Source organism: Delphinapterus leucas, chromosome 1 (assembly GCF_059928025.1).
Source record: "Delphinapterus leucas isolate spDelLeu-1000000601 "Yukka" chromosome 1, BTC_Dleu_Yukka2, whole genome shotgun sequence".
Lineage (NCBI taxonomy): Eukaryota > Metazoa > Chordata > Mammalia > Artiodactyla > Monodontidae > Delphinapterus > Delphinapterus leucas.
The window spans coordinates 30,532,654-30,547,457 of record NC_143129.1 but is presented as its reverse complement, the minus strand read 5'-3'; the positions used below and the strand labels follow the sequence as shown (position 1 = coordinate 30,547,457).

The following is a 14,804-nucleotide window of genomic DNA, read 5'->3' as shown; positions in this document are numbered from 1 at the left end:
ATAAAAAGAAAAAGGGGGGTTTCGGCGCGGGAAGTGCTCTCAGCCGTCAGAAGGTTTTCGTGAGCTCTCTCTTTGCGTAGCTCCCTACAACCTTCGGGAGAGCGAAAAGATACGACGCCTGGGGCAGTCAGAGCTATGCAGGACCAACAACGGGGCGGAGGATGGGCCGTCGCCTGCTGCTGCCAGCCCCGCAAGCACACAGGCTTCGTGCGCCAGGGGAGCCAGCAGCAGCAGCGCGGGGCCCACCCCCGAGGAGAAGGGGGAGGCGTGCTGGCGCCGCCGGCAAAAGGCGGTGTGGGCGGGGCCTTGGCGCAGCGGCGCGCGCGGGCTTTCGGGAACGCGGCGCTCAGGCAGCGAAGACTGCAGCGGCCGTGGAGGAGACGGTTGCTGCGCCGGGTCCTGGGGTCGCTGCTTGAGGCGCAGGCGCCGTGGACTCAGCCCATCCTTGTCCTTGCATCGCCGTGGGCTCGTAATGGCGACCCAGCAGAGGCTTTTCCACCTGGTGGTGTTCGGCGCCTCTGGCTTTACCGGCCAGTTCGTGACCGAGGAGGTGGCCCGGGAGCAGATGTCCCCGGAGCGGAGCTCCCGCCTTCCCTGGGCTGTGGCGGGCCGTTCTCGGGAGAAGCTGCAGCGAGTCCTGGAGAGGGCTGCCATGAAACTGGGTAAAGGGGGCGACTGGGACGGGGCCCCGGGACCCCGGTCTCGGCCCCACTGCCGCGGCTCTCATCCCCAAGCCCCCTTCTCCCGGCTGAGGGGTTTCAGTCGCCTGAAATGAGAGGTTCTCTCCCTGGGTGCCCCTCGAGCTCCCCAACCCTGTTAGCGCCCAGGAGGAGGAGCACGGGGCTCCTGATAACGTCAGAGCTTCGTTCCGTTCCATAAACAAACAAGAGAGAGAGAGACACATCCCCGACCCCCCTTGAATTTCTCCCATAGTTAGGGAATCCCCACTGGCGAAATAGGAACTTTAGTTTTTCCTTTCTCTGCTCCGTCCCCTTCTAGAGCGGGGGGTAACCTGGTGGGCCTGGAAGTCTCTTGATGTTTGTTCGGGTACAAAAGTAGAGCACTGGTTTCTTCAGGATGGTTTGTGCTCTCCCTTTGCCTTGTGTTCTCCCTTTGCCTTGTGTTTTGGAGATGGGAGAGGAAGCTTAGGAGTTTTACGGAGAACGTTGCTGTGGCTTTACTTTTTAATTTAATTTTTACTTGTAAGCATTCTCCAGCAGTCGCACTCTTCATCCAGAAAGTTTTTTTGGTGTTTTTGTTTCGGCAGTTTACTTACTCTTTCGGCATTCATTCAGCCTGTTTTTATTGAGTGGTCTTTTTAATGTCAGGTGCTAGTGTAAATGCTGGAGATACAGATGTGGCGGAGAGAGACACACACGCACACGCAGAGACCCTACCCATGTTCCCCGTGGTGAGAACATCTAAGTTAGGAGTCAGTCGCCTTTAACTTTGGCTGTCAGTTTTCCACCCTACTGCCCTGTCATACAGACAGATAGCACCTATTAGAGTTTCGGGCATACTTTGTTCTTCACTTCACCTTCATCTCACATAATTCCACACAGAGCCCTGTTTTTGGAACCTGTTTTGTTTGTGGTTGGTACAGAAGATACCATGTAGGCTGGACTCTCCTACAGCTCTCCTGCTGCCACTCCCAAGTACAGAATCTTGACCAAAAAGCTTTTTGGTCTTTCTTTACTTTTCCAAGAAAAATACTTTCACGACTAAAATATATGCTTCCTTTTCTTCTTTTCTGTTCAACGAGACTGTACAGGTATAGCCTAGTTGCCTACCATTTGTAGTGCCCAGATCAGGTTATTGCAGGAAACACACCTTGAGCCATGAAACCTGCGTTACTCTATTGATTCAGTTTATTCCAGTTATTTCCTTATTATGAACTTGAGTGTTCTTTTACCTCAGTCCTCTTTTGTTTCATTATGTTGATGTTAACTCCCCTCCTCATAATTTTATCATATGTAGTTGTTTAATCGTTGATGAGAAACTGCTTTTATAGTATAATAGTATAATTCTTCCTGGAGAGGAGGTCAGGAAAATCGTCTTCTATCTGAAAACTTGTAAAATTGGCATTGTGCATAGAGTTGTCATTTACACATTCCTTATCTTAGGTTTTCTTTTAAAGGTTAGTAATGTGTTTTATTAACTCTTAGTTTTAACTCCATTTTCCTCATAGTCTTTTCCGTATTTTTAATTACCTGGTTAAAAACAGTTTTATCTTTTGTTTGAGAGGGAGAATTAGCTTTTAGTATATTTAGTAAATTTGCCATCAGTGGTTATTATGAAAAGAAGGGCTGGGTGATCTAATACTGTATCGGGATTTGCTTAAAACAATTTATTTCTTATTTTAGGAAGGCCGACACTGTCATCTGAAGTTGGAATAATAATTTGTGATATCACTAATCCAGCCTCACTTGATGAAATGGCTAAACAGGCAACAGTTGTCCTCAACTGTGTAGGACCAGTAAGTAATCTGCCCTTCTCTGAATCAGAACAAACAATCTATTCATTTCTAGCAGAATCTGGTATTTTATATTCCAGAGAAACATAAGGGCAGGGGACAGAAGAATTGATTCAGGGCCTTAACCCCATATGGGGAGTTTTTACTTCTCATGAGAAGCAAATGGATATGACCAAAGTCTCCTGAGAGAGAGAGTGACACTAGACTCCAGGAATGTGTGCTGGTTTATTTAGTGGTTACAGCTATAATTGCCAAACTTTTTTTTGTGCTGCATGTCCCTTAACTAAAAAAGGTTGAGCATGTACCCATAATTTACTTTTTATTTGTTTTTAAATTACATTCTGTATTACTGTACCAGTACATATGTTAGTGCATGTACAAAGAAAGATATTAAAAAAAGATTCATTCATTTATTCAATAAATGTTTATTGAGTGTTTATTATATGTACACTGAACTAGTCTACGGACATAATGGTGAATAAAACAGAAAACCCCTCATGGAGCTTACAGTCCAGTGGGGAGACAGAAAAATAATGTTATAATAGTAAGTGACAGGTGCTTTGAAGAAAAATAAAACAGGGAAGGGAGATAAAAAGATTGGCACACCAGTCTCTATTAGATGGATGGTCAGGGAAGGTCTCTGTGAGGAACTGAAATTTGCATAGGGACCTGAATGCAGTGAGGGAGTAAATCCTGTGAGTATTTGAGGAGAGGGTGTTCCAGGAAAGAGCAAATCCAAAGGTCCTGAGATGAGCATGTGCTTGGCCTGACTGAGGGATGTGAGAGAGGCCAGCGTGGTTGAGCGTGAGCAGGGCAGAGAGGTGGGGAGTTAGGTTGGAGAGGTACCTAGGAACTAGGGGGTTAGGTCTGCAAGGTCAAGATCAGGGTTTGGGTTTCCTTCTAAATATGAAAGAGCCATTGAATGGTTAAAAACAAGGGCATGATTTGATTTACGTATTTGAAGTTCTTTGGCTTCTGAGAGGAAAAATAGATGGTAGGGAACCAACAGTGGAATGGGCCAAGCAAGCCAATCACAGGGTAGGAGTGTTAGAGGTGGTGAGAAGTGGTTGAAAGCGGATATTTTGAAAGGAGAACCTCTAGCTGCTGCTATTGGACTGGATGTGAAAGAGACACTTGTGGTCTGTGTAACAGGGTGAATGTTGGTGACATTTATGGATCTGAGGAAGCTTTCTCAATTGTCAAAACATTTGAAAACTAAGCATCTAGAAAATTGTTGATAATTTCATCAAATGAAACCAGAAAGGTTTTTGATTGTCACCAAATGAAATGTATTTCTATTGTTTATTTCAATTTATTTCATTAACTAGTTTAGAATGTGGTCTGTGGTTCGTTGCTTGAATCACTGTCTTATATACATCCTCAGCCAGCTTGTCCCTCCCTCCGAAGTACTCTGGAGAAACCCCAGCCCTGGTTATTCCAGCTCGCTGCTTACTCTACCTGAACATGTATAACCCAGTCTGGCTGGAGAAAAATGCATCCCGATGCTGACTAGTCCCACTTTAAATATGTGGTTACAAACCTCACATGCAGCCTCAGTACCTCCAGCAATTCTAATCTATTTTCCTAGGCTGTTTTCTCTCCTACTCACTGAAGCAGCAGTTTTATAACTTCTTTTTTCTCATACTTTTAGCATCCCACCCCTTTCTTCCTTTTTCCTCACTCTTACCTCGTGATTTTCTTCCTTCCTTCCTTCCTTCTTTCCCTTCTCCCTCCCTTCCTTTCTTTCTTTCCTTTTTTCTTTTTTTTTTTTTACACTGTGAACATACAGGCTGTCAGAAGAGAATTTATACCACCAGATCTTCCTATCTGCATTGTATCCTGACTCTGCCTTATCTCCTTTTACAGGGAAAAACTACCCCTGCTTCTCATGGACACGGTATTCAAAGACTTTATATTTACAGGTTTACAGTTACACATATTCTTATTCTCATCAAATTTTGCCTCTTGATTGGATTATTTCTCTCAACATACAAGTATGGGATTATATCTCCCATTTAAACAAAAACTTCTCTAAATTCTGCATGCTCCTCTAACTACTCCCATTTTTCTGTGCCCCTTTTTAGCAAAACTTGAAAGAGTTTGCCTTGCTTACTGTCTCCACTCCCTCACCTCCTCCTGTATCTCGTCTTGTCAGGCTTTTATCCATACTCCTTAAATGAAACTACTCTGCCAGCATCCCCGTCCTGTCAAATCCAATCATCAGTTCTCTGTCCTCATCTTAATCAGACCTCTCAGCGTTTGTGACAGTCGATCACTTTTTCCTTTCTTCACTTGGGATCTGAATTCTTGCCCTCTCCTAGTTTTCTTTTTCTGTACCAGCTTTGTCTCAGTCTCCTTTGCTGGATCTTTTTATCCTCCTGTGAATGCCAGAGGTCTCAGAGCTTAAGCCTTAGAAACTCTTTTCTGTTTATATTCCCTGGACCATTTTTTAATATTATTATTATTGTGGTAAAATATACATAACATAAAATTTAGCATTTTAACCATTTTTAAGTATACACTTCAATGACATTAAGTACATTCACAATCTTATATAACTGTCACCTCTTTATTTCCAGAACGTTTTCACCATCCCAAACAGAAACTGTAACTGGGCCAGTACTTTTTAAACTTTGTGAAATCAGTTCAGTAGGTTAAGACTAGGCATTGAAAAGAAAAATCAGATAGACTGAAATAGAAAATAGGGTGAATTACACGTAATACAGGTACGTACTGGTTCATGAAGCTTTTGTGTCAGATATATTTGTGTGTGGAGCTACTATGTGAAATGAATTTCTTAGGGTGGGTTGTAGTCAGAAAGAATTGAAAGCCATGGCTTTCAATACCATCTGTTTCCTGATGATGCCTACATTAATTTATTTCCACTGAGGAACTACCCCTTAAACTCCAGACTGGTGGATCGAATTACCTTCTCAGTGTTTCCAGTTGGATGGTTTATAGGCATCTCTAGCTTTTTGACCCCAAAACATGTTCCTTCCTAAGCTCTACTTGGAAGGTTGTTTTCACTTTGTAATATGGTTTATACTCCCAGGGGTAGACTCCAGTTTACCAGTTTTGGTGTCATAATTTGTTTCTTTGAAGGTATTTTTTTTACCCATTTCTCTGTTTTGTGAGGGTCTCTTTAATGAGAGCTAAATGATAGCTGTAAAACTAGTCAGGCATATGTAAACAAGTATTATGTCAAAATATTCAGAAAATGACTGAATCAGTACTTTTAAGCATTATTCTTTATTGTCTTCTGTGCTGGGAAGTGGAGGGGGAAAAAACTGCTGTTGAGAGAAAGATGATGAATCTGATTTTGGATGTGTTGAAACTGAGGTGTCTGCTAGATATATTTTTGAATTAAGACAGGAAATGCGTACTATATAGTGGAATTGTTTTCTTAAGCAAGTGAGGAAGTCAGGGTGAAGAGGAAATAGAGGAGAGGAAGAGAAGCCAAAGTGAAATTCATTTTGCCCCATGTCCTGAGCTCTTGCGGGTCCTGAAGTTTATAACAGAAGCCACAGATGAGGCAGCCTCATCAGTGAGCAGCTCTGGAGATAGGAGTTGGACGTCATCAGTATACATGTCGTAGTACAAATCCAGAAAGTTGGTGAGATTTTCCAGGGAGCATGTCTAGGGAGGTGATTCTCCACCTCTAACGTACGTAAGAGTCACCAGTGAGGCTCATTTAAAATGCAGGTTACTGCAGTCTACCCCGGAAAACTTATTACTGGAGGGAGTTGGGGTGGGACTGAGTAACCAGCATGTTTAATGAGCGACCCAGCTGATTCTGACCCAGGTGAAGTACGGGACAACTTGAGGTATTCGGGGGTAAAATAACCAGGAGGCCAAGGAAATTGCTAAGTGAGTTTCAAATGGATATGTGTAAAAATTACCCAAGATGATCCATTGGGTACAGAAAGAAAATAGAGCTTTGACTTGTACTCATTTTAATTTCAACTCTATGTCCATTTTATGTATGTTTAAAGTGTATATTTTATTAGTATAGTAGTCCATATATGTCATTTGTAAATAAATTCATACAATTTAGTAGATGATGGATTTAGAATGTGAACTTGGGTCCTGCTGCCTTGGAAGCCCTTGTTTGTTCTGTTGTACTACGTTGCCTCAGAAGTTAAGTGCTTTCAGTAATTTTGCATGGTTGATGAATAGCAGAGGATGAACTAGAACTTAAACACACTTTTCTAGTCCTGTAATTCCAGTGTCATTTGCTGTTTTTAAGAAGGGGGAGGAGGATGTGGAGATGAGGCTGTGGAGTCAGGTAGAGAGGAGCGTAAGTGACCCACTTGAAAAGGGCAATCCCTGTAGTGCCCTGTCTTTTCTTTTAAGTGTCCGTTTACCTGTTTCTTGAAGGCTAGAAGAAGCAGACCATCTCCTTTCTCCATCTTTTGCTGTGAGGAATGAGAGGAGCAGAGGAGTTTATGCTTCCGCTTACCCTTCCCTCACAAAGGGAAAATTCGTCATGCTTCCTTTGAAATGGGACTGACTCTGATGTATTAACTGTTATATAAAAATTTTAAAATTTTAATTCCTTGAGTTTGAGCAACAAATAGTTTGGGAGATCCAAAATCATACAGGCTCAGAATAGCTACTTTGTACAATATTAAACTTATCCCCTCCAACCCTCTTTGTCCTTTCTTTATTTTGCTAATACTGCCATTAGTTGTTGGTCCCCATGTCCAGCTAATCAGGAAGTGCAGTCATTTCTGTCTTTTAAGTATATCTCACTCTTAGTATATCCTTCCGCTTCCTTAGTTTTGTCCTTCATTTCTTACCTGCCGTGAGTTTTGTTTTCCAATACCACAGGCAGAGTGATATGTCTGTGTTATAAACGTTCCACCGCTGTCCTGTTTAAAATACTCTAGGAGGGCTCAGCAATGCAGAAAAGGTAAAGTTCAGTCTTGATAACATGGCACTCAGGGTCGTTCCTGATCTGGCCCAAGTGTTTCTTTCCAGACTCAGCTCTTACCACTTCCCTCTCCACTACTCTGTGCTTCAGGTATCCTGAGCATCACCCTTTTTTACACTTTTACGTATCATTTTTCCATTATTTGGATTTTCTTTTTCCTGGCAAATCCTTACTGTTCTTCAGAATTCAACTCAGATGAGTCACTTCTTTTATAAAACTTTGGACTTTGTCTTCAGTTAGAGGTAATTCCATCATGCTTTTATTTACACTGTGAGAGTCAGTAAATTGCAGTTACATTATTTTCTCATTTTCTCATTAGGCTACTTTATTAATATTTGATTTCTTAATAGTGAAGACTGTACTTCCAACACTCAGTGGTATTCCTTCATTTAAGCTTGCTAAGTAAGAGTAAACTGTTGGTTTTCTTTATTCTCCCAGTACCGATTTTATGGAGAACCTGTAGTGAAAGCATGTGTTGAAAATGGAACTAGCTGTATTGACATCTGTGGAGAACCTCAGGTATGTAAAATGGAAAAGAAGGAGCAAAATTAACAATACAACTTTCTGTTAAAGTGAAAAATATTTAGTGTAATTTTGCAGACAGATTTTAGAAGGTGATGACTCTGTAGCATTTAGAGATGGTATTTCATTGAAAGCTTGAAGGAGAGCATGATGGTAAGGTCTTAGCTTCAGTTTTCTTGAATTTTTCTTCCCTACATCCTGATTTCTTCCATGGCCTTTGTGTATAGGATGTGTTGATTTTTATTGCTACTGCATGCTGTAAACAGAATTAATTAAAATAAAACTTGCTCAGAGTCATGCAACCATTAAGTAGAAAAACTAGGACTTGCATTGAGGTTTGCCTGAATTAACACTGCAGGAAGTGGAGTGTTAATAAGCACTGAGCCACACTAGCTCCTTTATAACTGTAACCTCATATGTCCCTATAGTCTCTGCTGAGTACCATCATCAGTGTGCTGGTATATACATACTTAGAGCTTATCAGTTGGTGATGTATATTGGAAAGTGTTAAGAAAGTGTAAATTACCAAGACTGATAAAAGAAGAGGTAGGAAATATGAATGTAAAAGAAACTATTCCTATCTTATTTAAAATATTCTAGAGCAGAGAAAATGGTGGAAAGCTGCTAAGTTATCTTATAAAGTACCATGAACGTGGCATCAAAACCTAGTAATGAGCCAGAATATATATAAGTCAAAAATACAAATTTAAATAACCCAATTTAAAGTGGGCAAAGGGAAGAAAAGAGGCAAATCACCTGTGCAGAATTCCACATAATTCACATAACTACTGTGCCCTTGAGGAGGGGGAGCTTCACTCCTCCCTCTTTATGTGTGGGCTGCACAGTCACTGCCTTCCAGCGAGTACAGCATGGAAGCGGCGGGGGGAGGGGGAGGGGGAGAAGAACTTTACAGTGGAGACACCAGACAGATGCCGCCTCAGCCAGGTGTTGAGGGTCAACATCACCAGTGAGAAATTATGTTGATAGTATGTACTCTTCTTTTTTTAAATGATTTACAATATTGTGTTAGTTTCAGATGTACAGCAAAGTGTTTCAGCTATATATATATATTTTTTCAGATCTTTTTCCATTATAGGGTATTACAAGATACTGAATATAGTTCCCTGTGCTATACAGTAAATCCTTGTTGTTTATCTATTTTATACATAGTGGTGTGTATCTTTTAATCCCATACTCCTAATTTATCCATCTCTCCCTCCCTCCCACTTTGGTAACCATAAGTTTATTTTCTGTGTCTGTGAGATAGTATGTACTCTTGATATGACATCAGGAAATGGCACTTTACCCCGTCTTCCTCCCCAAAACCTGTAACTCTAGTGTAGTCATGAGAAAATCATGCGACAGTTTCCAGTAGAGGGGCATTCTGCAAAGTACCTGACCACTACTGTAAAGGTCATCAAAACCCAGGAAAGTCTGAGAAACCATCACAGCCAGCGGAGCCTAAGGAGACATGACAACTAAATGTAGTATGGTATCCTGAATGGGATCCTGGACAGAAGAAGGACCTTAGATAAAAACTGAGGAAACCTGAACAAAATAGGGACTTTAGTTAGTAATAATGTATCAGTATTGGTTCATTAATTATAATAAATGTTAATGTAAAAGATGTAATGATAAGGTTAACTGAGTGTGGAGTACCTAGGAACTCTCTAGTACTCAATTTTTTTCTGTAAATCTAGAACTGTTTTTTAAAAAAAACAGGCAAAGAATTTGAACAGACATTATTCCGTTCTTGCGTTCCCTCCTTTCCTACCACTCTTTCTACTTACATATGTGCACAGATAAATGTCTGTAATGATGTTCATCTGGAAGATGTGATTCGGGGTAACTTTTTTTTGTTCTCTTTGTATTTTTCTATATTAACTTTTCATAATAGGTATTGCTTTTGCATTTAAAAGTCATTCTAAAAAATGAATTAAGTCAGATCTGCATATCTCTCACACCACCTGGAGCATAGTAGGTATGTTTGCTGAGTAAGTGCCAACTATTTGGCAGTTAATATTTTGCTGCAGAGCCATCTTGGTTAGTATTTTCACAGTTTAATTGCTTTGTTTTTAAAGGTAAATCATTTAATTTTGGTCTAGATGTTTCTCCGTAGCTCTGATTCAGATCTTTTGTCTTGAATCTTTAGTTTCTGGAACTAATGTATTGGAAGTATCATGAGAAAGCTGCAGAAAAAGGGGCTTATATCATTGGAAGCAGTGGCTTTGACTCCATTCCAGCAGATCTGGGAGTAATATATACCAGAAATAAAATGAATGGTAATTATTGATCAAGAAGCAATAATGGAATTTAAAATAGAGGTGTTTCATGTTTGTAATTGTGGTGAACTAAAATCTTCTTGAGAAAAGAAACAACTATTAATGGGTAGTATTAAAACACATACTTTGTTTTTAATATAGCTGTACTTGTTAGAAAATGATATTGACACTATTGTTTTTTGAGGTATGGATAGTACTATAAGTGTTCTAAAGGAAGGAATTCTCCATTAGAATTTAGTTGTGGTTATAGCTATAAAATTTCTGGAAAAAATTTTTGGCAGGCATTATAAATTCAAACTTGCTTTGTTTAGGAATTAATACATCTTAAAGTATAATTTATACACATACTATAATTGGAAAGTTTTAATTTTTTTTAACGACCAAAGCTAGAAAGTATTGAACAAGCTTTTTGACATCTTTTTTAGCTCATTTATAAAATGGAGACAATAAGAATGGAAAAAAATCACTGTTATAGTAAAACAGTGGAATGTTATACATACATAAAAAATGCCCTTTATAAAAATGACCTGAAGCAAATAAGTCCAGTTCTATATAAACCATTCTAGAGCTTAAAATTATGGAAAGTGTTCCAGTTTATATTAGAACGGTAACTCTGAAACCAAAGCTCAACAAAGGTAATACGCATGCCTGCCATTTATTGATTTTAGATTTTTAGAAATTGAGGAATAGAATACTTTCTTAACACAGTGAATGTCAGAAAGCAGTAGGCAACGTCATACTTAATGATGAAACGCTGGAACCATTCCCAATAAAGAGAAGGGCATGAATTGAACATCTTTAAAATATTTATTTAGTCTTCAACCCATATTTCCATTTATTAAAAAACTTACTAAAAATATCTCCATTTACTGAAAAAGTTTAGAGTATTTTTCATGGTGGTCCTACATGTTTCTTATTGAGGTTATTCTTAAATATTTAGTAGTTGTTATTTTGAATAGGTCCTTTTTTATTTTTAAGGAAGAAATATTACTTTAAGATTTATTTTAGAACTTTTTTTCAGACACTGAAACCTAGGAGTCAGCATTTAACAAATACCCCAGCTAATTGTTGATTCAGGTGGCTCACATTTCATTACATACTGCCTTAGGCGATACATGTTCTTTCTGTGCACAGGGTTAGATCAAAGAGCCATGTATCCAGGCCACTTTCTCTTAACAACTCTCAGAATCCTCTCCAGTGAGTTAGAGTTTAATGATCTATTCTTGGTTTTTGACAGTGTTAGATAAGTGATATTTATGTGGCTTTAGTTCTTTTCTGCTGTAACATCATTGTAGATGGTGTGGTTATTTGTTACCTTGCTCATTGTCAACTTTCTAAGGCCCCATGCTTTAATTTTCTCTTGGAATTAAAACTAGGAATACTGTCTCTTAACAAATTGGTATATTTTATCAGATTTTGAGAATTAGCTAGCCCGTCATGTTTTTCTTTTGTCTTACTGCTCTCGATAAGCTCAAAGATTAATTAAATACTTAACCACTATACGTATGTATTAGTCCTCATGGTTAATATAATTGATTTCTCCCCTTTTTTTCTGGCCTTGGTTTTCTACTTCGTTTTTACTCATTATATTTTTATTTCATTTAAATAGCCTTACTTTAAGTATTTAATAAGCCATCACAAAGGCCCATTTTGGTAGGGTTTCTGTATATTCATTGTAAGTCACTACTAATGAGTCTTCTTGAAAGCTTTCATATTGGAAAATAGAATAATTCCCATAGATGTAGTTTTTTTTTTTTGCTGTACGCAGGCCTCTTACTGTTGCGGCCTCTCCCGTTGTGGAGCACAGGCTCCGGACACGCAGGCTCAGCGGCCATCGCTCACGGGCCCAGCCGCTCCGCGGCACGTGGGATCTTTCCAGACCGGGGCACGAACCCGTGTCCCCTGCATCGGCAGGCGGACTCTCAACCACTGCGCCACCAGGGAAGCCCATAGATGTAGTTTTGAGAACTGATGGCCTTCCAGAATCAGTGAGCTAAATTGTTGCCTTATTGGAAGAGATTTTTTGCAATGTCAGTTTGAATACTAGAAAAGATTTTGTGAGTACCAGCAGTTAATTTATACTAAACTACTATTTTCCTGATAATTTATCTGGCTTTAGCTGCTCCTTAAATCTGTTTACAGTAACCTAATAATACTGTTATAGCACAGATTTTCCTGATTATATCAGCTGTAGGCCTAATAAAAATGTTCCCTAAATGAATAGGAATAGCTTATTATTACTTATCCTGGGTTAATAGATTTTTATTTGATTTTACTTTTACCATTTTCCTTCTCTTTTAGGTACATTGACTGCTGTGGAAAGTTTCCTGACTATACATTCAGGACCTGAGGTTAGTTTTTGTTTGTCACGTGTTTTCTTTGTTAATATTAAAAACATTTTGGAAATGATACTTGCCTGTTAAAAAGGTTTCAATTAATTAAATTGTATATACAGTTGTAATTTTTAGTGTATGAAAGTCACTGTTTAATTTTAAAAAGTAAAGATTGCTGTGAGTTATTTTGACTTAAAATAGAATTTGTTTAAAACTGCACAGTTCATTATTAGAATGAGTTACCATCATCCTAACACTAAAGATCTATCATTGTTGTGTGATGAATGTTGTCAGCCTAGAGAATTATCACCTTAGTGCAAATCAGTGCATTTTTATTATGTGCCTAACTTGGAGTTAGGTGCTCTTGTGGCCATACAAGAAATGTATAATGTAAATGTAATCTTACTGAATTTATGGTCTATTTGGGAGCATAAGATAGTTGCATTTCTGGGAAAGAACCATGTTTTGTGGTAGTAGTTTTACTGCCAGTAGTGTCTAACACAATTCTCTGTCTATACTTGAGGCTTCATAAGTATTTATTCTCTTTAAAAAATATTCAGTATTTCACATATTGTGTAATACAAGTATATATAGTAGTGCAAGATAGTGTGACACATAAATGAACAACATGCAAACCCTTAAAGGGAATAATTTAGACGAGCAGGAGACAAAAATTGTTATTAAAGAGGTCAGATGAAATACTATAGGATTCTGAGAATGGGGAGTTACATCTAGCCGGGAGGCCAGAGATCAAGGACTTTTTGGAGAAGTTGGGATATGGAATTTTAAAGGTTGGTGCTGAGGAGATGTGGATAAGGGAGAGAGGAAATAGTTTAATAAAGATGTAACTGTGGGATGGAGTGGAGCATGTTTAAGTAATGGTTTTATTTGTCTGGATTGTAGGTTCAGATGAATAAACATGAAGAACTATATAAAACTTGCTAAAATTTGTGGTTACAGATAATATCCACTAGAGTATCAGAATAAAGGGAAGTGACAGTGGGCCTGAGTAATTTGGGGATGCCTCATAGAAGCCTTATTAAGTTGAACCTTGAAAAGTGCATAGCATTTGGAAGGTGAGAGGCAGCAACCTAAACAAAGGCTCAGAAATGAGAAAGAAGGACATGCTTGGAGCTCTGGGGAACATGAGTTAGAAAGCCAACTCAACCTGGTTTAAACCAACAAAACAGAAAGGAATTTATTGATTCATGTAACCAAACATCTGCAGGTAAACAGTATGGCTGGATCTGGATGTTCAAATGGTATTATCGGAACTCATTTTTTTCTCTTCCTCTTCCTGTCTCTGCATTACTTCTGTGCTCCTCAGTGTAGGCTCTCACAGTCGGGGGGTGGGGGGGAAGGTACTGGCAGCCCCAGGTATGCATTGTCCATAAGGTTCATGATTTCCCAGGAACAGCTAGCAGAGTTTGAATATTCAAAGATGGGGAAGATTAGTCAAGTATTGGGTCATTTGGTCATTCTTGAGCCAAACAGTGTGACCTGGGGTAACGGAGTAATAAGGTTGCCCAGGCCTGGGTCATGGGCCTCTGGAGAGGGAATCATAGGGCCAAGCCCTTCTCAACAACACGTAACAAACTTCCAATAGGAAAGAGAGTGTTGTAAGCAGAACATAGGGTAGGGGAATTAAGAATTCCCTGCAGGAAATTAGTGTAGGACTGACAAAAAACAGATGTCCACTACAGGGAGATAGTGAGAAAACAGAGCTAGAAAAGATGCTTCTTTTGAAAGAGGAGCAGGAGATGATCTATAACAGGAGATGAGAGTTGTGTCTCCTTCATATGGTTGCTATGAGGATTAAATTAGTCAATGAATATAAATCAGAACAGTGGTTGGCACTTTACAATCACTCAATAAATGTTATTAAGTCCTATTATTATAAGGACTCAAAGTTGGGCCTTAATCAGGACGAGACATTTGAAAACATCGAAATCAATGCAGCTCCTTCTCATTCCCCTTAAAGCAAAATACAGAGCCTTAATTTCACAAGGATGGACAGAGGTAACTGCCTTGATTCTATGCATCCCTTGGCACAGGATTGTTCTCCTCCTACTCCTTGTCCTACTTTTCCCCTTAAGCTTTGTTACTTGACATAAAAAATTGAATCTTAGACTATGTATTAGACCATAAAGCAAGACTCAAAAGAATTTCAGAGAGTTGGAATCATATACTCAAGGACAGTGCTGTCCAGTAAATCTTCCCTCAGTGATGAAGGTGTTCCATATATGCTATATAATGGCTTC

The 14,804-nt window shown here is 39.3% G+C and overlaps 1 protein-coding gene across 1 annotated transcript in view; it reads left to right on the top strand.

The window, feature by feature from the left end:
- The first annotated feature begins 325 nt into the window (after window positions 1-325).
- The window catches only part of SCCPDH (saccharopine dehydrogenase (putative)), a 40,514-nt gene continuing 26,035 nt past the window's right edge, over window positions 326-14,804 (top strand). Inside the window, exons 1-5 of the mRNA XM_022579393.3 lie at window positions 326-662; window positions 2,364-2,476; window positions 7,845-7,925; window positions 10,081-10,210; window positions 12,512-12,561. Coding sequence (XP_022435101.1) covers window positions 473-662; window positions 2,364-2,476; window positions 7,845-7,925; window positions 10,081-10,210; window positions 12,512-12,561 — 564 coding nt within the window. The 5' untranslated portion in view covers window positions 326-472. The remainder of the gene's footprint in view (window positions 663-2,363; window positions 2,477-7,844; window positions 7,926-10,080; window positions 10,211-12,511; window positions 12,562-14,804) is intronic.